The sequence below is a fragment of the Neofelis nebulosa genome, chromosome 2 (assembly GCF_028018385.1).
Source record: "Neofelis nebulosa isolate mNeoNeb1 chromosome 2, mNeoNeb1.pri, whole genome shotgun sequence".
NCBI lineage: Eukaryota > Metazoa > Chordata > Mammalia > Carnivora > Felidae > Neofelis > Neofelis nebulosa.
In genome coordinates this window covers 95,689,897-95,715,575 of record NC_080783.1, presented here as the reverse complement: position 1 = coordinate 95,715,575, position 25,679 = coordinate 95,689,897, and the positions used below count along the sequence as shown (strand labels likewise).

Below are 25,679 nucleotides of genomic sequence, written 5' to 3'. Positions count from 1 at the left end.
AAAATCATGTGAATTGCAGATAAAATTTATATTATTAACCTCACTGGACCAATCAGGTAACCGAGACTCAGAAATGAGCCTAGAATCCCAAAGCTATATGGAACCATGGTGGTCCCTCTTTCCCCCAGTGCCTTTCTCAACACCAGACTGTTCCCCAATTCCCCACACTCAATAAACCCATGGAGGGCCTTGTCAAGGGGTCATTGGAACCTGACTTCAACCCACAGGTCAAGCAAGTGGATCTGACATGTGATAGAAGTTTTCATTTGATTGCAGGTAGGCCAGTGATGAAATAACCAGCAGAAAACAGTTCTATGTTTTCAAACTGGGAGGAGTGAGATAAAGAAATAGACATGTAAATAGTGCTAGTATCCTTCTCCCTCTCTCCCAGTCTATATTGTCACAGTAAAGTGAGTATTAAAGTGATGTTAGGCAAGAACACAATTTCCTTGGTATTCAGGCAGTTCAATAATCACAGTAGATTTTCCTTTGTCTTCAAATTGTTTCTTAATGGGTAAAATATTATTTCAATACATCAGTCTCTGATCTTTTCTCATCACGTTTTCAAAATTCCCAATAAAAGAATGAAAAGAAGCCGGTACTAGTTTTATTTTAGAAGATGAAGCCTCTTTGGAAGAACTAGTATCTGTTTTCCAACTTGCCTTTCCTCATTAAACATTAATGGACACACCTCAATAACCTTGGCCTCTTACTCCAGTGAAGAAACAGAAAAGCAGAATCAACATTCCTGGATTGATAATTAACTAATGATTACAAAGGATTAGGATTTGAGAAATGTTTCCATTTTCACTTGCTAATGATGACTTTACTCAGACTTAACAGTTAAGATCCTTAGGGAGCAAAATCTATCTGAGGTGGAAAGAGCATATTCAGGAGGTTCTTGATTAAATTGTTTCTGATGAATCAAGAGACCCACTCTCTGCTGTCATAAACAGGAGGATGGTGGACCAAGGAACCATGGTGAATGTTGTTTCAGGTTTATCCACAATGAGATTATTCACAGCAACAACAATGATGATAAGGTCATGGCTTTCTCCTTCAGCAAGACTTTATGGACCACCTACTATGTGCCCAATAGTAGGATTTGCAAAGATTCTCCTAGTTTTAAATGGGGTCAAAAGTTCTGGCCTTTACTTAAAAAAAATTATATACTTACATCTTTTTTTTTCATTAGCAATGATTTAATTACACTTGATCATTGTAAGGTTATAGGAGTCAAAATCCCAGACATAGCCTGACTTTCAAACAACCCCTCTGAGGAAATAGATACCTGTTTTTATCACACAGGAGGTTCCTTATTCACCTCATGGAAGTATGAAGTCCCCAAGACAGTAAAAATGCCATTCAGTTCATCCACCTCTGATTCATACAAACCAATTTCAGAAACACATCTTTTGTATATAGAACTGAACTCCCTTGAATTTTTTAGTTTGGTTTTTTATTGACATGCCCTTAAATGCCTATGGGATACTGGTCATTGTCAGTCAAACATTTTCAGACAGTAAATGCTTCTAGGCATATGCTCTCATCAGAACTCTCAAGGTCATAAATTTCAGACCCCAAGCTTGGTTCAACCTAGGATGACAGCTGTGGAACTATGTAGAGCCTGGACTTGGAGCACCTGCCCTAAATAGGTTAGGCCTTTGCAGGGGGCTTAGGAGAAGCACAGAGTATTCAAATTTTGTGCTTCCCAAGAAAGGGGAAGGAGGAACACAGGGTGACACACCTAAGGATAAAATAGACTGTCACCACTAGGCTACCCCCAGTGCTGTCCATCTGCCACCCCCACCACCGCCAAGCTCGCCAGCACAACCATCACCACTACCACCTCACAACCTCTCCCATTGCCAATACCGCCATTGCCATCCCTACAAACGTCACAACCATCGCCATCACCACCTTTGTTACCACCTCTCCCACCTCCAGCACCACCAATGCCACTGTCACCACCATCATGATCACTGTTTGCATTGATGAGGCCCTTTCTATAAGCAGGGTCTGGAGTCAATAGCTTTCTATGAATTTTATCTTAATGAATTCCCATAAAACCCTATGTCACAGCTACAGCTATCAGCCTCATTTTATACATAAGGAAACAGTGACTTTGAGATGCTAAGTTACCCCAACAAAGCCAATGATAATAGAAGTGGCTTGTCACGTGTGACAAGATCCCTTTGTTCTGCCTCCCTCTGCTTTTCTGTTCTTCCTCCAATTGAATACTTTAGGCTGATAGCTTACGGGTTAAAGTTCCTTAGCAAATTAACAAAATGTAAGAAAAAGACTGAGGAAAGAGGGAACAGAGAAGGAAAGAAGAAAAGGAAAGAAGGAAATAAGAAAACAAAACTTTTCTTCTACAGTAAAGTAAAATTTCAATGGCAAATTTTAGTTTGAGAGAAAGTTTGTTTACTCTAAAATGTAATTGGTTGAGGCTTTATTCCACCCCCTCCTCCAATATACATCTCTCAGCAGCTTTAGCCAGGAGAAGACAATGGGGGAAGCACTATGGTATCAAATGCATGAAAGGAGGAGAGTGGGGTGGACGGGTGCAGGCAAAGGAGAAACTGGGTACGGAGGAGAAGCTAAGGCCCCTGGTGAATAGTTTCTTCTGCATGCCCACCCTACTACTCCAGGTCCCCTATTGTCACTTAGGAAGGAGGCAGGTAGACTTTCAGAGCTAATATGATTATTTGGAGTTAGAACTCAAGAACAGACCTTATGCCAAGGTAGAATAAAGCTGGTACAGAATTGACCAAACCTTAAATCTGACTGGCAGTCCCTGGTCACAGACACAGAGACATACAAACACCCTTGTGCTGTAGGCGCAGACCTCCCCTCTCAGTCTGGAGGTGAGAGGGCTGCTAGGAAGAGAACCTGCCAAGACCTGACTCCCTGAAGACAACTTCCCTGTAGCATGGCATAAGAACCAACCACTGTTATCTGGTTTCATCCAACTACAACAAGCAAGAAGTTGAGCTAATGTTCAAGTTCCCTACCCATAACTACTGACCAGAGTGTTGATGAGCTTCTCACACCATTGTTTCTGGCCCAATACCTTCCCTTCCTCCATCAAGAGGCACTCATCTGAAGCATGGAAATACAGAACATTGGAAGTTACTCTCCAATATGATCCCAGACTATCTTTTCAACCTCCCTTCTTAGACACCACCTAACCCAAGTTGTGCTTTTCCCGACTCCCAAAGACCTTGTGTGTTAGTCAACCACAGCAGGTCTCACACCCCATTACCCTTTAATACTTGCCAGCCCAGCCCCACATGTTCAAGCCTGTGTTCCACACAGGCTTGAAGTGTCCTTTTATTTTCTCTGCCCTAGTAAGGCTGGTTAAGTGTGGGGGTTCCTTGAGGGTTTGAAGAATGAATGAACAAAATGAGATTTTATTTATTTGTTTGTTTTAGGATAGGGGATTTTTAAAAGTTTATTCATTTATTTTGAGACAGAGAAAGAGAGAGAGCACAAGTGGGAGGGGGCAGAGAGAAAGGGAGAGAGAGAATCCCAAGCAGACTCCACACTATCAGCACAGAGCCCGATGCGGGGTTCAAACCCATCAACTGCCGAGATCATGACCTGAGCTGAAATCAAGAGTTCAACCAACTGAGCCATCCAGGCATTCCATGAACAAGTATCTTTTAATGTTAATCCTCATGTATTTATTTTTAATTTTTTTTAAATGTTTATATTTGAGAGACAGAGAGAGAGAGAGAGACAGTGCGCAAGCAGGGGAGGGGCAGAGAGAGAAGAAGCCTGAAGCAGGCTCCAGGCTCTGAGATGTCAGCACAGAGCCTGACGCAGGGCTCAAACCCAGGAACCTCGAGATCATGACTGGAGCCTAAGTTGGACACTCAACTGACTGAGGCACCCAGGTGCCCTGATGTTAATCCTCATTTAAAAACTGCAACCTAGGGGCGCCTGGGTGGCTCAGTCAGTTGAGCATCCGACTTCAGCTCAGGTCATGATTTCACGGTCTGTGAGTTTCAGCCCCGCATCGGGCTCTGTGCTGATGGCTCAGAGCCTGGAGCCTGTTTTAGATTCTGTGTCTCCCTCTCTCTCTGACCCTCCCCTGTTCATGCTCTGTCTCTCTCTCAAAAATAAATAAACGTTAAAAAAAATTTTTTTTTAATAAAAAATTAAAAAAAATAAAAACTGCAACCTAGATAAAACTAGCATTTCTATGATACACAATTTTCTTCCTGAATAAATATATTTGAGGGAAAAAAGTAAATTGACTTAAATATCAATATCGAAAAAGTGATACATGGGTGTCAGGGCAGAAAATGGGAAGGTCATAATCTGAAAGATTGGAGCTCAGGACCCTCTGCCACAAGGATACCCCTTTATTGCAGTCATCCTTATTTTGTTCCTCCAGCCTGACTGTGCTTCTCCTCCACAGAGATTCGGCTATGGAGGCTGGGTGCAGCTCCAACATCACAGCAAGGTGAGTTTCTCCAACGTGTGTATGTACCTTGGACCAGGGACATCCTGAGCCTGAGACGTTCTTGCAGGCAGGCCTCCATGGAGCTCAACTCAGGTCCTCTTACTGACTTTGTAGTAGGCAAGGGAGCAGCACTGAGTTTCTCAAAATGACTAGGAAAAATGAGGGTGACTTCAAAGAGCAGGATTTAGGAAACTAAAATTGCAATTTGAGAAGTAATTAAGAAATCTTATTTTTTTCCTTTCTTTTTTTTTTCCCTCTGCCCTAGAATCAATTTTAGCATTTATTGCTCTGCCTCAAGGAAGAGAGGTGGGCTCCTTCCATAGGTTATTACATTATATTAAGGCCAACCAAATAAATGGCACAGTTTAAGTTTGAGCACAAGCTGGAGAAATTAAACACCGGAGACAAGGAGGAGAAAAAGCCATCGCTATTAAGGGTTGAGTTTGGTAAGAGGAAAAGCAAGAGGAGGAAGGGCTGGGGCAAAGCATTCTGCAAATAACAAGGCCCACCTAAAAGTGAGCTGAAGTCTAGCCCTGCACACAGGTCAGGACTGACTTCACTTTCAGAGGCATTTTCTGCTCTGGTGGAGCTCAGAGGGAACATTCCTGAGCTTCCCGCTAGACATAGACAGGCCCTGGGAGCACACCCTGGAGGAATTGTGGTCTGAGAGGACGCAGTTACCATGTGCAGAGGTAACTTGGGAGGAATGTAAATTTGGGGGTCTCACCCCAGATCTACCAACTCAGGGACTCTGAGGGTCAGGATGGCAATCCGTTGTTTTGACAAGCCTCTGGGGATTCTGAGAACCACTGGCTTAGACATTCATTCACTTACTCACTGATTTATATTGACTCCTATTTTGTGTTAGGCCCACCAGTCTAGACACCAGGAATATGCTGGTGAACCAGTCTGAGACACTTGCTGCCCTCATGGTGCTCAAATTCTAGGGGATGACAAATGTGATCACTACAGAGAATGGAATGAAAAACAGTGCTGTGGTTGCGAGTGACTGGGGAAGATTCACTGGGCTGGCTGCTCAGGGAGCCAGCTAAGACTTAGAAGACAGGAAGGAAAAGCCTGGGCAAGTGTCCCTGGATGAGGAATAGCAGTTGCAAAGCCCACCAAATGAGAAAGAGCTGTGTTCAAGGAACAGAAAGGAAGGGAATATGGCTGAAATGTAGTGAAAGAGGGAGACGATAGAAAATGAGATTGGTGAGGTAGGCAGGGGCCAGGTCATGGAGGGATGCTGGGGACATGCTGCAGAGTCTGGATTCATTCTCAATGCACAGATGCTCTGGAGGGTCTTAATGGCTTAAAAAGACCACCTTGATGGCTCTGTGGAAAATGAACAGAGACAGGCAGAGTTTAGGGAGCCAAGGGGTGTGAAGAAGCCAGAAAGGTGGGCAGAAGCCTCATCAGACGGGGTCTTGAAGAACAGGTGCAGGCCTTTGTACTTGATCCTGAAGGCAGTGGAGAATAAAGAGTTTTGAACATCAGAATCTCTGGGGTGGCTCGTTTTCACCTTCATTAAAGAACGCCCACTAAGTGCTGGTTTAGACACTGTGCTACACTCCTCCCATTAAAAGTGCTAGTTCTACCCCAGGAGCTGATGATCTCAGCTGGCCTCAAATCTGCCTAAGGAAGAGAACAGTCTGGGTGGAGCTGATTTCAAGGCTACTGAGAAGCCCCAAATGCAGGACTGGGAAGTCTGTGATTGGTTTTGAAGTCCAGTTTGTAACCTTGGTACTGCATTTGAATGACTTTCATTTCATTTTGTTTTTATGTCAAGAGATTCATAAACAGGGGCGCCTGGGTGGCTCAGTTGGTTGAGTGTCTGACTTCGGCTCAGGTCATTACCTTGCGGTCTGTGAGTTCGAGCCCCACATCAGGCTCTGTGCTGACAGCTCAGAGCCTGGAGCCTGTTTCGGATTCTATGCCTCCCTGTTTCTCTGCCCCTCCCCCACTCATGCTCTGTCTCTCTCTCTCAGTCAAAACTAAATAAAACATTAAAAAATTTAAAAAGAGAGAGAGAGATTCATAAACAGTAAATCTCCTAAAGAAAACAGGAACGAAAACATTTCATATCTACCACCTACATATTTCCAGCAAAATTGGATACAATTAAATAGAACAAACAGTAACACTCTTCTTCCCTCTCAAAAACAAATCAAAACACAACAGAACCGGATCTGTATTTTTCATAATTATAGTGGTCAGGGATTACAGTCACTGGAAAAACAACTTGCAAATGTAAATAAATATGGAAATTAGGCTAAGCAATGAGAAAATCCAGTATTTGGTAGTTGAAATTTCTTTCTGTTCTCCCACATTCTTTTGAACAAATATTTTGTAGCCCCCATGACTGATTTACCTCGGAGACTCTTGTCCTCTGAAAAATCTTTCCAAAACATTTCTCTGGTCTTCCCCATGTGTTTGTCTTCTTAAACTTTGGTTTTTCATTGCTCTTGGAATGAATCGAGCTTTGTTCACAACTAAAACACACCATTTGTCATTTGGTTGAGTATTTATAAAAGTATAGGTAGCAAGTCAGTTTGTATGGCCTCCTTTCAGAGCCGGTGGGGGGAGAACACCTGGGAGCATTTCAGAGGGTAGGCATGGGGTCCTTTACAAATCCTTGGGTCAGAAGCATCAAGAACATCCACTGAGTGCTTTTCAGGCCCTTGGGAATACAATACAGACATGCATGCACATGCACATACACACATACACATTATTTCTATCTGTTTAGCATTTTCACACATACTATTCTGCGTGATCTCATTAGGTTCCTGCTCTCAAGATTATTTCCCCCATAAAGAAAAACCTGGAGCACCTGGGTGGCTCAGTCAGTTGAGTGTCTGACTTTGGCTCAGGTTGTGATCTTGTGGTTCTTGATTTTGAGCCCCACCTTGGGCTCTGCTGTCAGTACAGAGCCCACTTCAGATCCTGTCTCTCACTCTCTGTGCCCCTCCCCTGCCCGTGCTCTATCTCAAAATAAATAAACATTAGAAAGAAAAAGAAAGAAAGAAAGAGAGAGAGAGAGAGAGAGAGAGAGAGAGAGAGAGAAAGAAAGAAAGAAAGAAAGAAAGAAAGAAAGAAAGAAAGAAAGAAAGAAAGAAAGAAAGAAAGAAAGAAAGAAAGAAAGAAAGGCCTACCCAGTTTTTCACCTGGGTCCCAAGCTCAGGACCTTCCATCCCTATAGAGTTGAGATGCATTCATCCTCCTGCTGTGGATGTGTTCTCCATTCTGGAAGCTCCCAGAAACCCATGCTATTGGGATTCTTTGGAGGCTTTCTCATGTAGACATGTTCAATTATTAACTCCATTTCTAGAAGTGGTGGGAGGACTGGAAATTCTAAGCTTCTCATCATGGCTTGGTCTTTCTGATGACCAGCTGCCATCCAGGAGCCATCCAGGAGTCTACTCAGAGTCACATCAATAGAACAAAAGATGCTCCTGGTGCTCAACCACTTAGGAATTTATGAGGGTTTTAGCAGCCCTAAGTCAGGGGTTCAAAGACCAAATGTTAAAGTAAGAGATGCTCCTAGGGTTCTTATTACTTAAGAAATTACAAGGGTTTCAGGAGCTTTGTGCCAGGAACCAGGGGCAGAGACCAATAAATATTTTTTCTATTATCTCTCATTCCGTCACTGGGGAGCCAGGAAGCCACTCAAGTGGATAAAGAACACACAGCTCACCCTGCTTCAGATTCTGTCTCCCTCTCTCTGTCTCTGTCCATCCCCAGCTCATGCTCTCTCTCTCTCTCTCTCTCTCTCTGTCTCAAGAATAAAAAAAATAAACTTAAACACACACACACACACACACACACACACACACACTTTTAATGACACATGCAGTACCTGTCATTTGAATACCAGCCATATTGGAACTTATTTGTGGATAGTATTAGAATTAGAATGTGAAGAGCACCTGAGTGGCTCAATCAGTCAAGCGCCTAACTTTGGCTCAGGTCACAAGGTTCTTGAGTTCGAGCCCCACGTTGAGCTCTGTGCTGACAGCCTGGTGTCTCTCTCTCTCTCTCTCTCTTTCAAAAATAAATAAGCATTTTTTTAATTAAAAAAAAAGAATTAGAATGTGAAAACCAGAAGTGTCACAGATTAGGGTCCCTGGAAATCAGACTCTAAGACAGAAAGTAGCATGCAGGAGGTTTATCAGGAAGTGTCGGACAATGGACACCAGTGGGAAGTGAAGAGAACAAAGCAGGATAGAACAGAAGGCAATGTTGAGCTGTGATGTTTCAATGGAGCCTCAGCCAACCCTACCTGGAGCTCTAAAGCTAACCTTCAGAACTGTCCCAAGTTGGGGGTGCGGGAGGACAAAGAGAGGGGCCTTTATAATTCTGTGTCAACCAGTCATTGGAAGTGGGCTGCCCTGGAAATGAAGCAGGACCTGGAGGGAGGGAGGTGACTCTTCTCAACTGAGGCAGTCTTCCTATCTCCCCATAGGGGCTGATAGCCCAGAGCTGTCGGCAACACTCCCAGAAGCTGGGAGAAAAGGTGTTTTATTCCTGCAGGAGGATTGGAGCAGCATATTACACCATCCTGGGAAGAGACCTTACACATCACTTACTCTAAACTCTTATTTTATAGTTAGTATCTGAGGTTCTGGAGGTTAAGTGTTTACACATAGGATCCTGGTCTCCTGACTTCTTCAATACCATAATTTCTATTATGTCATGGTGTTCTGGCTTTAAAAATATTAGAGGTATATTTGAAATGGTTTTTCTGGGTGGCAATCATTGGTTGGGAAGCTTTTAAAAAAAGAACTTGGTTTTCTTTAGAAAGTTTAGAAAAATGAAATTTTTTTGTGGGTTGAATAAATTAGAGCAGCTTACTCCAATTATTTGGTTATTAGTTTAGTTTAAGATCTTGGTTGACACTGATGTTAACGATAAAAACATAACCCAAGAGACTCCTCTGTCCTACCCCCAGCACCAAGTGCTGCCCTCTGAGGCACATTTGCAGCCCTGAAAAGACACTGGGTCCCCAAATGTAAAGTGAGAGGGATCAAGAATTGATTCTTAACAATGGCTGTCAGGTCCCAAAATTCTGGCTGAAGAAACAATGAGAATTGGGAGCCTATTATGGGACACAGCCGCTTCTCTGTGGTACTTGACAGTCAGAAAGACTTCTACTGACAGTTACTGTCATTCATTAGCCTTACCATGGATCCAACAGGAAGGATGTGGAGAGAGAGGTTTAGTGAGTCTGATTCTCCTGCCATGCAATGAGTACAATCCCCTCAAAAGATCAGAACGTTTAGGAAATGATAGTAACTAACCTTTGCCTACTAGATAGCCCCCAATTACCAATATCAGTGTGGTGGTGTGGAAAATGGCTCCATAAACTTGGGTCTTATCCCTGCCCTAAACCAACTTAGTGTATGACTTTGGACAAGTCAATGCATCCATAAGATGCAAGAATTGAACTAAATGACTCATTTCTGCTTTAATGTGCTCTTCTTTGTCTGAAACCAAAACTTACTCATCTATCTCCCAGAAAAACCCAACTTCCTCCCCTGCCATTGATAATATATGGTAAAATTTGGTCCAAAATGATTGAGCATATTCTCTGACCTGGTGCTAAATTCTTTACTAACATTCTACTATTGGGACACCTGGGTGGCTCAGTCAATTAAGGCTCAGGTTGTGATCTCACAATTCATGAGTTTGAGCCCCGCATTGGGTTCTCTGCTGTCAGCACAGAGACTGCTTCAGATCCTCTGTCTTCCTCTGTCTTTGCCCCTCACCTGCACACACACTCTCTCTCTTTCTCTCAAAACTAAATAAACATTAAAAAAAATTTTTTAAACATTCTATTACTGAATCTCCTGTTTCACTCAGTGTTCTAAGATGCAAACAAAAGAACCCACTCTAGCTTGCTTAAGTGGAAAGGCAGCTCGCAGACCTCCTGGGAGGACAAAAGATCAATCCATGAGGCTGTGCTAACATGCACAATGCCCAATCATACCTGGGGGTGGGGGGGGGGGGCTGTGTCAGCAAAGATGCAAGTGCTGCCTCTTCTAGCCAGAGACAGGAACCTCACACTCAGGCTGAGACTGGAGACCAAAGTGCTACCATTTCTGCTCTAGCCACGTCTGATACCTCAGACAGCACCCATACCAGAAGGTAGCTTTTACACGCATGTTAGTACCCTCACTACAAGGGAGGCTGGGAAAGTGAAGTCAGGAATCTCCCTCATAAACTTCCCTTACACACAGAAGTGTTCCAAGGATGCTGGGTGGCCACAAGCATGACAAATATAATCATCTACATTTTGCAGATAGAAAAAGTGAGTCTTCAGCCCAGAAATCCCCTAACTTGGTCAATTCTACTGTAGTAAGTATTTTCATGAGATTTAAACCCAGGTTTGTCAGAATACATGCTCTTCAGCACTCTGCTATTCTGATTATTTTATGGTGTTTAAGCTTCCCTATTTAGGAGTAAAAGAAACATAAAGCCTCTAATTTGGCAAATAAAAGTTTATTTCTTGATTTTTTTCTTTTACCGTCATTCCTCTCCCCTCCCTTCTTCACCAAATGGAAAGACATGTGTTCCTATATTCTCTTTGTGCAATCAGTATCATTCAAGATTCTTGGTGGCAAATAACAAAAACCAACAATGGTTAGTTTAAGCAGAAAAGGAATTAGTTGCAAGTATTTTAAGCCCCTCAAGAATTACACATGCCTAGGGAACCACAATCATAAGATGTGCAGGTGATTGAAGCCACAGCCAATGCCACACCACAGGACTAGCCTGGCTAGGGCATTGCTGCCTCCTAGCTGGACACTGGACACTGCCACTGGTACCACTGCCAATGGACACAGCATGTAGCCACTGCTGGCATCGCAGGGAGAATAAATTCACTGATCCTGTCTTTTTGCATCCCTTGATCTTGATTAAAACCCAAGCATTGACTGATCAAGCTTGGGGCAAGGAGAGCAAGTATTGGAGCTTTGGGGCTTTATCAAAGGGAGTCTGGGACCTGCCTCCACCAAGACTCTCACAGGAGATTCCCCAATCTGGGAAGGTTGTTCAGATGCTGCCAAGGTCAGAAAAGGATGGGAACTGAAATCAATCCTGATGTCCAGAGACTCAAGTCTGCCGAGTTGTAGACATCTCAGTTACACAAGTCACTTGCTTGCTGACCTTTTCCACAGCCATCAGAAATGAAAACATAGGGTCACCTCGGTGCCTCAGTTGGTTAAGTGTCTGTCTTTGGCTCAGATCATGATCTCACAGCTCATGAGTTCAAGCCCTACATCAGGTTCTGTGCTGACAGCTCAGAGCCTGGAACCTATTTCAGATTCTGTGTCTCCCTCTCTCTCTCGGTCCCTCCTCTGTTCACTCTCTGTCTCTCTCTCTGTCTCAAAAATAAATATACATTAAAAAAAAATTTTACAAAGAAATGAAACATGAATGTGAGGTCTTACTTATGCATGCCAAATATGAACGGTCTGCCACACGTGAAGGTAAAAAGTAGCTGGCTTCCTCCATGTAGGAGGCAGGGAAGGTCTTATCCATGGAATAGAAGGATGGAGAAGGAAGCTGTGGCAAGGCCTGTGTGCAACTCATGATCAAGCCAAGAGGACGAGCAGAAGGGCAGAGGACTCCACCAAGCAGAGCACAAGGCCTCTGATCACCACATACCCACTAGGCCAAATCATATAGGGCCCAAAGGCAAGTCTGAGCCCCTGAAGCACCACAGAGGTAGTGTGCCCTCAAAGCAGGGGAATATCAGGGGATAGTCTAGTCCCTAATTAGCCATACATCATGAATAGCAAGTACTTACAATAACCAACACTTAACATGTGTCAGATACTCCACTCAGTCAGTACCTTATATGGATTACCCATTCCATGCTTACAACATCCCTTTAAGGTAAGTAACATTATTCCTATTTTAAAGATGAGAAAACTGAGTCTCAGAACTGTTTTTTTAACTTGCTCAAGGCTACACAGTAAGTGGTAGAATGGTGATTTGTACCTGATGACTCTGATATCAAAGACCTGGATAATACTTTTCCCTTTTCTCTAGGGATCACCAAATGGAAGTCCAATTTAGAGGATCCCTGCACTGAGTATTAAACATGGTGTATACAGGCAGACATGATGCCTGGTGGAAGCCAGCAGCTCAGCACCAAATTTCATACATGCTACTAAAGTGATTCACTTCATTGCCTGCCTCCTACTGCAGGTGTTGACATCAGTGACACTTGCTCTGCTAGATAAATCATTTACTGTCACTACCCATCTGTTGCTCCTCTATAAAACAAAAAGGTTGGACTAGATGTCTATCTTAGAGGCCCTTTCCAAATCTAAAATGTTATGGATCTGGATTTTTCCAGACACTGGGCCATCCTCTCAGGTCTTGCAGCCAGCAGTTCAGATCAGCAAGGTGACCAGCCATCCTCAGTATGCAGCCCCAAAGGGCTATGGCCATGACCTTTTTCTCTCTATGTCCAGCCACAGACACTCACAGAGCACACCCCTTTGATTCAAAGTCAACATTAAGGCATGAGGATAAAAAGCTGAGGCCTGTTAAATGAACAGACTTCTACTTCTTTGAGGACTAAGTAAAAACCCCTAAAAACATTAGGGGAGAACCATGTTCCAAAGCATACAATGAAGAATAAGTAAGCTTAGGCCACCTTTTGCTGATGTGAGTTTTGTCTCCTAGGGGGAAGCAAAGATGCTGAAAGATGGGAGGGTCTTCAGAGTGGTCCAAGAGAACTGCTGGGATCCAGAAGTTCGTATTAGAGAAATGGACCAAGCAGGTACTTACGACAAGAAATGCTACCAATGTTTGCATCTAATGTAAAAGGAATGTCTGTGTCTAAAATGTGTTGACCACCACTTGATGTGATTTGTGTGATAAACAGCTTCTGATTGCCTTTTTACCATGGGCCAGCCTATTACAGCTTTGCTGGGGGAGGGATGGGACCTTCCACTTACAATGTTTTTAGAGTGTGGATTTAAATTTTTTTTTTATTAGGTATAACCTATTTTAAAGTAGAATGCTATGTCATCAAAAAAGATAAAAGTGGTATTTTATTACTTTAAACTTTTTAACTTCAAATGTCTTTACTTACTATAAAGTCAAGTAAAACAGTAAAAATTAGAATTCACAGATTAAGGATGCCAATTGCTTGTTTAGTCAGATTTGGGAATCCATTTTCTTTCTATGGTTTGTCTCAGTGCACAGTACACAGAACATCCCCATTGACATATAAGGGGTGGGAAGGGTAATAGTTAAAAAGAAAGTTAATCATATAATCTCAGAATACTCTACAATGAAACTAATCCAGAACTCTGAAAGAGGAGAATTAGGAAATTCTTGTTTCAAAGCTGAATCACTAACAATTTCTAAGAACTGCTTGGTTTTCCTTATCTTATATTTAAGATATAAAGGATTTATAATTTAAAATTAGAATTAGAATTTAAAAGAATTTCAGGGCCACCTGGGTAGCTCAGTCAGTTAAGTGTCCAACTCTTGATTTTGGATCAGCTCATGGTCTCATAGTTAGTGAGATCAGGTTGCATGTCAGGCTCTATGCTGACAGCGTGGAGCCTGCTTAGGACTCTCTGTCTCTCCCTCTGTCTCTGCCCCTCCCCCACTCTCTCTCTGTCTCTCTCTCTCTCAAAATAAATAAACTTCAAAGAAAAAATAATTTCAAAGACTATCTAAAATAAGGTATGATGGCCATGTTGTGCTTTCACTTATTACTACCTGGTTTACTATGCCACCTGAGGAACATATGCTCCAAGAAGCTACACTGAGCCTTCTGGACATGCAAGAGCTGTGCCCATGTGCTATGATGGGGAACTCACCACTGCAACACCATCAGGCCTAAAATTTGACATTAGTCGTCTAGATTTAAAATGGAAAACAAATAATGCATATACATAAATGAAAGAGCAGTTTAGAATTAGCAGCTTCTTTATCAAAGACCAATTTATAAGATCTTCAAATATATACAGAGACAGCAGAAGATGTTTTATTCCAAAGTCTGCACAAAATGAGTAACCTGCCAGCCCCAAATGAGGAGGTAGTCTCTAGCATGTTAGAAATTGTTCTAGGATTGGGGCACCTGGATGGGGTACCTGGATGGAAGTTAAGCATCCAACTTCAGCTCAGGTCATGATCTCATGGCTTGTGAGTTCGAGCCCCGCACTGGGCTCTGTGCTGACAGCTCAGAGCTCAGAGCCTAGAACCTGCCTCCAATTCTGTGTCCCTCTTTCATTCTGCCCCTCCCCTGCTCATGCGTTCAGGTACTCTCTCTCTCTTTCTCTCTCAGGAATAGATAAACATTAAAAAAAATTTTTTTTTTAAGAATTTGGTCTAGGGGCACCTGGGTGGCTCAGTCAGTTGGGCATCTGACTTCGGCTCAGGTCATGATCTCACAGTCCGTGTGTTCGAGCCCCGCGTCAGGCTCTGTGCTATCAGTTCGGAGCCTGGAGCCTGCTTCAGATTGTGTCTCCCTCTCTCTCTGCCCCACCCCCACTCACGCTCTGTCTCTCTCTATCAAAAAATGAATAAACATTAAAAAAATGTTTAAAAAAAGAATTTGGTCTAGGATACTTTTGGTCAGGTACTGCTTTACATATATTTTTTAAACAATTAAAAATATATTTAAATGGCATTCAGGGGCGCTTGGGTGACTCAGTTGGGTAAGCATCCAACTGTTGGTTTTGGCTCAGGTCATGATCTCACAGGTTCGTGAGTTAGAACCCCATACTGGGCTCCAAGCTGACAGTGCAGAGCCTGCTTGGAATTCCTTCTCTCTCTCTCTCTCTCTCTCTCTCTCTCTCTCTCTCTGCCCCACCCCACACACATATGCTCTCTCTCTCTCTCTCTCTCAAAATAAATAAATAAAGTTTAAAAAATAAAAAAAAATAACTGGCATTCAAATTGAACATTGCAGAAAGTCTGAAGCATTTCTGTAGACTATTCCACAGAACACAAGAGTATATGCCCCAGTTCTAGAAGTATATGGGGTGGGAGGGGAGCAAGACAGAACAAGCTTCCCAGACCTAGAGCAAAGAGCAAGGTTTTGCTCTAAATGTGAAGCTTGAGGGGCCCCTGCGTGGATCGGTTGGTTAAGTGTCTGACTTGGGCTCAGGTCATGATCTTGTGGTCCATGGGTTCGAGCCCCGCATTGGGCTCTGTGCTGACAGCTCAGAACCTGGAGCCTGCTTCAGATTCTGTGTCTTCCTCTCTCTCTCTGCCCCTCCTGGCTTGTGCTCTATCTCCAAAAATAAATTTAAAATGTTAAAAAATAATTTAAATGTGAAGCTTGAGCAAGGACCCACCCTTTCAAAGAAAACTTAGTGGAAATGACACTCAGATAACTGGTGTCAGAACCACTGCCTATGACTGCAGTTTAGATGAAGTGTGCTTCCTTCAGTTTTTGTTTTGTGTTTAATTCCATGGCTATCCTTGAGAGAACCATTGTGACTAACCTTTGCTGAGCATTTACTTTGTGCTAGGCACAGCTCTCAGCACCTACCATGTATTAACTCAATTAACTCACTATAAATTAACTCACTATAACAACACTATTATTATGCCAATTTTATAGATGAAGAAACTGAGGGACAGAGGTTAAGCAATTTGTCCAATATCACACAGCTTGTAGGGAGCAGAAACAGGATTTGAACCCAGGCAGTCTGACCCAAAGGCTTAACAACTATATCCTACCACCTCCATGGAGGTAAGAAAATAAAATGATGAAGGCCCAGCATAGAAGATTCCAGAAATCCATGCCATCTTCACCGGGAGGGAAATGTAACTGGCAGCCACTGGGTCTCTTCACTACAAGATCCAACACAGAGCTGAGAAAGACCAAAATAAGATATCAATGAGATGACATTTTTGTGTCTCCAAACCCTCAACTAGGTTGAATTCTTCTTGAAGCTGGTTCTGGAACCAACCCAGGAAGGTTAGAATTGGTGAGGGATGGAGTGGGAGCTCAGTCCTCTCTACATGAAGGAAGCTAAAAGTCCCAGAGAAGTCAGAGGGATGTGAGCACATACCTGCTCACATTTAATCCTCCCTCAACAGTACCTATTATTACCTAAGGAATGCAAGGAGGTTAAGTAATTTGCTCAGGATCACACAGCTAGTAAATGGCAGAGCTAGGATTGTACCTAGGGCCGCTTCTCTCATTCCACCACAAAAGCTTTCCCCAAACCTGTCTCAGGATAAGGATCACCTGTGGTGCTTGCTAAAATTCTTTTTTGGGCCCCATCCACTGAACCAGAATGTCCAAAGGAGGGCCTAGGCACTTTTTTTTATAACAACATCCCTTACCATTTTAATCAACAGGTAAATTTGGGGAATATCGTGCTATGTCATAGGGTCCAAGACCCTTGTTTTAAAACATATAAGCTCCAATTAGATTAGATTTGGTTTTTTCCCTTTCAGCTCCCAGAGACCAAAGAATATGTATCCAAACCAACCAACTCACAAATTGTGCAATTTACCATGCTAACATGAGATCTATGACATGCAATGGCCACTGGGGTGTAGGGAAAGAGCAACGCTGGACAGGAGCCTCATTCCACCACTTTTAAGCCATGTGACTTCACACCTAATCTACAAACTGTAGAAATGAAATAGAGCAATGTAAGCAAAAATATTCAGGTAAAACGTAAAGATTTTACAATTGAAAGGAGCTTATCTCTTTTCTACTAATCAATGAACGTAAATATTATCTTGTAACAATGTTTTGACAGTGCTCTCTAATCAAACACTGTCATCTCTAGTCCTCACTAAATAATAGTTTATTCTTTCATTCATTGGGTCTGGTCTACATGCCAGATACCTCTCTGGACACTAGAGATATAGACAGGCTTACGTGGTTTTTACCTTGAAGGAGGGGAAACCACAGAGTGAGCCACTAAACACAGTAGTGACAGACTGCATAGAAAAGGAAAGGAATGGAACAATGGGTGAGAGAGTGGCTGGAGTTGGGGAAGACCTCTCTGAGGAGCTGACATTTCAACCAAGAACTAAATGTGAAAAGGAGCCTATCCTATGATGAGCCAAAACAAGAGCATTCCAGACAGGTGGAACAGCAGGACAGTAAAGTGCTCCAAAGAACAGTCAGGAGGCCAACAAAGAGCAATGGGAGCCCTGGGAGAGACTGTGTGGGGCCTCCTACACCATGTTCAAGTCTAGATTTTACTCTAAGTGTGATGAAAAGTCCTTGGAAGCTTTAAGCAAGGAAGTGACTTGATCTGAGTTTTACCTCTTACTCTGATTTCCGAATAGAGAACAAACTGTACGAGAACAAGAATGAGGGTAGGAGACCAGTTTGGAGCTTCTGCAGTGGTCCACATACGCCTGTGGCTTGGACCAGGTAGTAGCAGGAAATGGGAAAGATGGGCAATGAAAGGAACTGGAGTAGAACTAACAGGACTTGCTAGTGGGTTGGATGTGGGTAAGGCAGAAGGAGGAACCAGCTCGGTTGGGCAGCATCTCTCCTAATACCCCAGCTCCAGGAGCTTGAAGACAAGAGATTTTAGGCATCCTGGTTGCTGGATTCTGGGACCAAACCCAGAGACCCATTTTGGGCATTCCATTCCAGACAGTGGGACTCTACCCAGAGTCCCTTAGGAGATGAATTAAAAGGGAAGGTGGCTAAGAAACTGTCACCCATGAACTAAAATGAAAAGCTCTGAAAGAATTAATGGAAAAATGACTTGCTTAAATAAAACTTCACAGGAAGGAGGGTAGAAATAGCTCTTGACAAATGGGGCAAATTAATTTTTTCTTGAATGATGTCATTTTTGTCCAGCCTTCATCCCTCCCCCTAGACTCGGGGCTGAGGGATAAGGGAGGCCTGCAGCAGAGAGCCTGAGAGAAGGGAGACAGGGAGGAACAGCAGGGGAGGGGAGATTGAGATGGAGACTTCCTGGGCCTGGGGAAATGCCGGAAGAGTGACTGGACTATTCATGTCATTGTCTTTGTCTTTCTTTATGTCTGTGTCTAGGGGTGACCGTGCAAGCTCTTTCCACAGTTCCTGTCATGTTTAGTTACTGGGTAAGTGTGAACCTGAAATCATCTCCTTGGTGGATGGAGGCCCATGTCAGGCTCACAAGAGAGTAGACAGATACCTCAACTCTTGACATCACCCCCCCACACACACCAATTCTCCTCTTTAGAGACCAGCAGTCACCCCCAGCTTCTCATACTGCAGTGTCGCTTCCCCAGCCTTTTTCCTAGTCATGTTCTTGCTCTAGACCCGCATGGTCCAGAATGGTAGCCAGGAGCCACGTGTCAGTAAGTGACTTATATTACATTTCCACTGAATGGGTCAGTTCTAGACTCAACCTTAATCCCATCAGAACTTGCCTGTCTCATGATTCATTCCTGCACTGCCTTGCTGAGTAAATGACAAGCAAGTTTATTCTGAGACGACAATGATTACAGAGTGAGAGCGATAATAATGGCCTCATATGTTGCCTCTTCCAGGGAAACACACAGTTCAAAATGGGATTCCTGCAGTTGGATGCCTTTCCCCAAGTGATCAAGTCTCACATGCTGAGTTTCAGGCATGATCGCAAGCCTGTGGAAGGTCATTTTTGTACATAGCTGGGGGTGCACTAAGTATCCATTCAACCAAGTAAATATTCATTTGTGTTGTGATTTAAGGAGCAATGGAAATAGCACCTGCTCCCACATAGTTCCCCCCACCTGTGCTCATAGTCCAGCATTAGTATTTTAGTCTTTATCCGTTCCTGTGATTAAACTCATTCTTTAAAATAAAAATGCCCTAAGATTTCAATATGGTCAAACTTATAAGATTGCATACCATTTTGACTGGACCACTGGAATTTCAAGAGAGTACCAAATTCCTGGCAGTGGGGTGGGATGAAGTTAAAAGGAAAGAGAACAACAAAGAAGGGAAAGTTAGGGGAACAGAGAGCCAACCATCTGCATTCAACATTTTGCTAAGGTAACTCTTGAGTGTCACCGCCAATGGGAAGGATGCAGAGGAACACAGACAGGGACAGGAGGGGGTCCCATGATGAGGCATGACAAGAAGGTGTGCTGCTGGTGATGTGGGGCACTCACCAGGCCTTGCCTCCTGCCTGGAGGAGCTGTGGTGCTCTGTGTTCAGCCTTTCAGGCCCTTGTCTGAGCTGGGATGGGCGGGGGAGTGTGGCCCATCCTCATTCCATCTCTTCTACAGAATGACAGCAGGTCCAGTAACTGTGTCTATCCCTTCCAATGATAGCTTCAATTTTCTAATCAATCAGCAATATACTAGCAGTTTTCTTTGTATTTACAGTGATCTGCTTCAGGGTCCCCTGCAGCCAGTGCCTATTTGAATGTACCCCAGCTTGTTGAGGGGTAAAGCCATAGAGAATGACAAATGGTTCAGCCCAAGGGAGGTGTTGTTCAGAGCAAATATCTAAAGAAGTATAGGTTTTGAACATTATGGTTCTCCCTTACCTGTTTCTATCAGGCCAAACCTCAGGACACTTTAGACCTGTGCCAGCTTTTAAACAACGACCTAGCTGCCACCGTTGCAAAGCACCCCAGGAGGTTTGTGGGTCTGGGGACATTGCCCATGCAGGCCCCTGAGCTGGCCGTCAAGGAAATGGAGCGCTGTGTGAAGGAGCTGGGTTTTCCAGGGGTCCAGATTGGCTCCCACATCAATGAATGGGACCTGAACGCACAGGAACTCTTCCCCATCTATGCAGTGAGTATGCAGCGCTCGCTCAGCCAACGCGCAACTGGGCCAGGCACTGTGCTCGGTGCTGGAGGAAAGAATATCAGTGTGCCACTCCCCTGGCAGGGGGAGAGAAAGATGCCTGATGACATGCTACACACAGCAGGAAACGTGGACAGAGTCCCCCAAAAGAAATGGGCCATTCCACTAGAAGAGGGACAGGCAGAAATGCTTCCCTGATCAGCCCAGAGTTGGCTCAGGAAAATCTCTTACTTTCCATCCCTCATGCTATCTTCCTACTCTTTCATTTGGAAGCTGAAATATTACCCTCATCGTAGCCATGGTGTAAAAGACCATGCTAGTGACATGCAAAAAAAAAAAAAAAAATTATTTTGTTTTAGAAAAAAAATACTTTTTCAAATTATGAAGTGATTTTGAAGAAATTCTGGAAAATACAGAAAATCCCAAAGAGAAAAACAAAAATAAACCATAATCCCACTACCCAGAGGTAAATAACCACTGTTATTATATATTTCATTTGACTTTTTGCTTGTGTGTTTCTGCATATATCTATATTTTAAATCTGAATTCTACTACATATGTGATTTCATATCATAATCAAGAATTTCCAATATATATCAAAATTCTTTTAATGTGTGATTTTTAAATAACTGCATAATATTCCAACATATGGATATATTTTCATTCATTTAGCCAGTCCTCAATTAAGATACTTTCTAAGTCATATATCTTGAAAATGTATAATTAAAATATGTAACACAAAACAAAGCCACAAAATGCTAACATTTGAAACTAAACTGGTGAGTATATATGGAAGTTCATGGTACTATTGTTTACAACTTTCTATATTTGAAATATTGCATTACAAAGTATATTTTTAGGAACTCAGTGCCATTTTCATCTCTTAAGTATCCCCCTAAAGTATCCACAGTCCCATGATCCTCTCTACCAGTCTTCCTCCACCCTGCTGTTCTTTCTGCAACTAAATCTGCTTTTCTTAGTATCAGGAATCAAGATGCATAATTCTACTTTCAATTGCACTTTTTTATTTCTTCCCTCCTAGAATTATAACAGTATTGTTTTCTATTCTTTTCATTGCAAATGGAAAATTTTCAATAATGCATTAAATAGATGTAGGTGGACTCATTAGGCACTGTAATCACTGATCATTTATGTATTCCTTTAATATTTATTGAGCTCTGACTACATGCAAAAATTTTTCCATGTCTGTTATCTGTGGACGCTGCCCACCAGTTGAGGGTGGGGGTTACCTATTAAATTGCCTCCTAAATAACCTGAAAGATTTAATGTTCCTCTAAATATTGAACTCCCTGGAGATTACTGGCTGCAGTGGCTGACTGATGCAATGAATGTTTTCTAGAAACTTTAATGGGCTCTGAAAGAGGATTTATTTACTTGTGCATCCAAGTTGTTTTCAACACAATGTAAGAAGCCTTCGACTGCAAGTCATTTTATTATTCACTGGGATTGGGTTTATGAATTACTAAGGAGCTCAAAAAGCAAGAGCTACCAGTTGCCATCCCAAATGGATATTTTCCATATAACTAGCTCAACCCATCACTCATTCTAAATAAGCTGTTTTGGGGGCTGGTCTCTTGGGGGATTCAGGAGAACATCCAGGCCCGGCTGACTTGTGGTATCTTGGGGATGGCAGCATAATTGTTTGGTTAGCAAGACTTGGCAGCTTCACTAGTCTCTAACTTGTGTCAATAACATGGCTGAAGCAAATGAGAGGAGTTACCATGAGCCAAGCTGACTTTGTCATTTCAAGGGGATCCTGGAGTTCCAAAGTGTCTAACCATCCCCTTTATCTCCAAGACTACCATTCTTAGTGGGTGAACCCAACCATACATGCTCAGGTCAGTTTTCAGGCACAAAAATGATCTTGTTACAAGTTACAGACTGATAGTGGCAGATTGCCTGCCTCTCCCATTTACCAGCCGTAAGACCTGAGTGAGTTACCCAGCCTCTATTTGCCTTAGTTTCTTTCTCTGTAAAATGAGAGTAATAACAGTGCTCATCCCAGAAGGTGTTATGCTAAGTGAAATAGTCAGAGGAAGACAAATACCATATAATTTCACTTTTATGTGGAATCTAAAAGACAAACGAACAAATAAGAACAGTAACAGAGGGGAAGAAGCTGTGGGATGGGCAAACTGGGTGAAAGGGGACGGGGGGTACAGGTTTCCAGTTATGGAATGAATAAGTCACGAGGATGAAAGGTACAGCACAGGGAATATTGTCAATGATATTATAATAGAGTTGTATGGTGACAGAAGGTAGCTAAGTTGTGTGAGCACAGCATAACATACAGAGTTGTCACACTGCCATATTGTACACCTGAAAGTAATGTAACATGTGTGTCAACTGTATTTCAATTTTTAAAAGTACTCATCTTATAAAGGATTAAACTAGTTAACAACTGTAAAATTCTTATAACAGCTTTGGCACATGGCAAGTTCTCAATTAATATGAGATATGATTTTGAGAGTTTAAGTACCTTTTTGTGTTCTCTACAATGCCTCACATACAGAAGGGATCAAAAGTATTTACTAATTTGAATTGAATAGAAATGTACTGTAACAGTCACATAGAATAAAGTTACATCCTAATGAGGAGTGAAATCTCACTGAGATACCATGATTTTGTAACTTTGTCAAGTCAATCCATCCGAAAAAGATGACCCAGACTAATTATCAGAAACTAATTAGCTTCTCTTCCTTCTGCCCCCAGAACCTGATGAATTAGAAGCCCTTTCTCTCCAACCTACTCTTTACCTACCACTTCCAGAATCCCTTACTGTCCAAGAATTGCTTTTCCATTTTATTTTTTTTATTTGTTTCATGTTTATTTATTTATTGTGAAGGAGAGAAAACACATGCATGAGCAGAGGAGGGACAGAGAGAGAGAGAGAGAAAAGAGAGAGAATCCCAAGCAGGCTCTGCGCTCTCAGCAAAGAACCCAACACAGGGCTCGATCTCATGACTGTGAGATCATGACCTGAGCAGAAATCAAGAGTCAGACACTTAACAACCGAGCCATCCAGGCACCCTGCTTCTTCATTTTAAAAATGCTTAAGCCCAGAACTTGCATTGCATCAGCCCGTTTAGCCCACATATTTATATGTAAAGGTAGGATGAATCACTCCAGCACCTCAATATTATTTGGGAAAGATACGCTAAGGAAAATCTGTTTTGAACCTTGTTAAGCACTCATACTCAATGCCTATTGAGGGAACTTTTTTAAACTAAACATTTTGTTGCACAAAAGTCATTCCATCCAGATAGGATTTCCATTTCCCAGAATGTCCTGAAAGGTTTGCCCATGACATTCATCTCAGTACCTGCCCAGCTGAGGCACTGATGGCTCTTGATGTTCTAAAGTCATCTCATTCTCAACAGACTGTTCAGGGACTCAGCTAGGCTCCTAAGACTTCATGAGTACCCAGAGATCCCCGGAAATTTCCATCTGGTGTCACACTCTGAATGGCTGACGGCTTGGGTCAGGCCAGCCTGCTCCAGGCCAGTCATGAGCCCCTGGCCACCAATGCATCACTTCTTCACTTTCTACATCCTCAGGTTTCTAAGTGGGGGAAAATATGGGAACACGCTAGCCTTGACTGTATGGATACAATCTGAACAATCCTTTTCAAAGAATGGATCAAGTCAAAACCAGCAGGGAGAATTTCACCTGCATCTGATGTGTGGGATCAGTCCTTAAGCATTTTGCTCTCAGCCAAAACAGTTGAATGATGGATACTTCCTGTGACTTTTTTTGCCAAACAACATATTAAATTCATCAACCTCAATGATAAATCCACCAACCCCCTTATTAATTCTAAGTGACACTTTTATTTTCTAAGCAGGAGCAGAATTTCTCAATGACTCTTTTACATAGATCAAGAAACAACTTCAAAAATATTTTAACTTATTGGGGCACCCGGATGGCTCCATCAGTTGAGCTTCTGACTTCAGCTCAGGTCCTGATCTCACAATTCGTGGTTTTGAGCACTGTGTTGGGCTCTGTGCTGACAGCTCAGAGCCTGGAGCCTGCTTCAGATTCTGTGTCTCCTGTCTCTCTGCCTCTTCCCTGCTCGTGCTCTCTCTCTCGCTCTCTCAAAACTAAATGAATATTTAAAAATTTTTTAAGTATTTTAGCCTATTTACTCAGATAAATATAGACCCAGAGAAAAATAGTTTTCCTAAAATAGTCCACTATATTTGCTGGCTCATCCAAATAACTCTAACTTTCTCTCTCTCTCACTGCTTCTTTAAAGGTGGCTGAAAAGTTGAACTGTTCCCTATTTGTCCACCCCTGGGACATGCAGATGGATGGACGAATGGCCAAATACTGGCTCCCTTGGCTTGTAGGTTTGTGTCAGCTCAGAGTCTGGAAAAGAGGATCAAGCCTTTGAGTTTTTTTTCCAATTATCTCTGGAATACTATGTCAAAAAGAGAAAGTATGAATAATGAACAGAATTGTGAGTTCCTGAGCTTTTAGATAAGTGCTGTATATATTATTTAATTTTAGTCATATCCACACAAAACTCTTTGAGGTTGACATCATAATAACCATTTTATAGGTAGAGAAACTGAGTCTTGCGGTGGTTAAATAAGTTGTCCAAGTCATGCCGTTAATAAGTGAAAATGGAATTTACACAAATCTGTCTGACTCCAAAGCTACCTCATTAAACAGACTCCCAAAAAGGTCCGCAAAATAACTAACCATGCCTATCTAATAGATTTTTTTTAAGGAGCCAATAATAGCATCAGGTCTTGCAAATGAGAACACTGGAGTTACAAGTAGAATTTCCAACACTGAAGGATCTGAGGCCCTATATTGTAGATAACCCAGGCTTTTAATTTTCCTATTATCTGCTTCTCTCTTCTGCTCTTTGTTCCTGCACTATTCATTCACGGTTCCACATGAGAGTAAGGGAGAGGAAAAAAGGAGAGACCTCTGCTTGGCCTATCCAATTTCTCCTTATTACCCCTGATAACAAGAAATGGAGACAGTAACTGTGGCCACAAGTAAAAAGTGCAGCTCATCTATAAACCCAATGAATAGTGGGGTTCCCAGATGAACAGCCCAGGATTTTCTTTAGGGAAGCCATTATCCATTCTCTCCCCTCAGCCCAATTAGTACAAGTAATTATAAAGGAACCACAATGAAGAATTAAATGGAGCCATATATTGAAATTAAGAAAACTGAATTTCAGTTCCAGCCAGTCTCTATTTCTATAACATGTGGCAAATCACTTTACCTTCTTAGGCTCATTTCTCATGTTAAAATGGGAGAGCTGGTCTGGATTATCTTTCTGCTCTGACATTTTATGCCTCTGTGATTTCTTTTTTAGACCAATGTATTTAGTAAGGCAGCTTCCTACCCATCCCCCACCAAATTCTCGAGCAACAATTAGCAAGAAGAGATAACTTAAGGGCGACCAATGCTGTCCAGCTCCAAAGAA

The 25,679-nt window shown here is 42.5% G+C and overlaps 1 protein-coding gene across 3 annotated transcripts in view; it reads left to right on the top strand.

Annotated features, from left to right (window-relative positions):
- Positions 1–25,679, top strand: part of ACMSD (aminocarboxymuconate semialdehyde decarboxylase) — a 55,951-nt gene that overhangs the window by 1,785 nt on the left and 28,487 nt on the right. For 2 of the 3 annotated variants that reach the window (XM_058695069.1, XM_058695059.1), the window contains exons 2-6: positions 4,427–4,471; positions 13,169–13,265; positions 18,486–18,535; positions 19,964–20,200; positions 24,489–24,582. In XM_058695069.1, coding sequence (XP_058551052.1) covers positions 4,427–4,471; positions 13,169–13,265; positions 18,486–18,535; positions 19,964–20,200; positions 24,489–24,582 — 523 coding nt within the window. Of the gene's footprint in view, positions 1–4,426; positions 4,472–13,168; positions 13,266–18,485; positions 18,536–19,963; positions 20,201–24,488; positions 24,583–25,679 lie in introns of those variants that run through there. The other variant, XM_058695079.1, reaches the window with a different exon arrangement.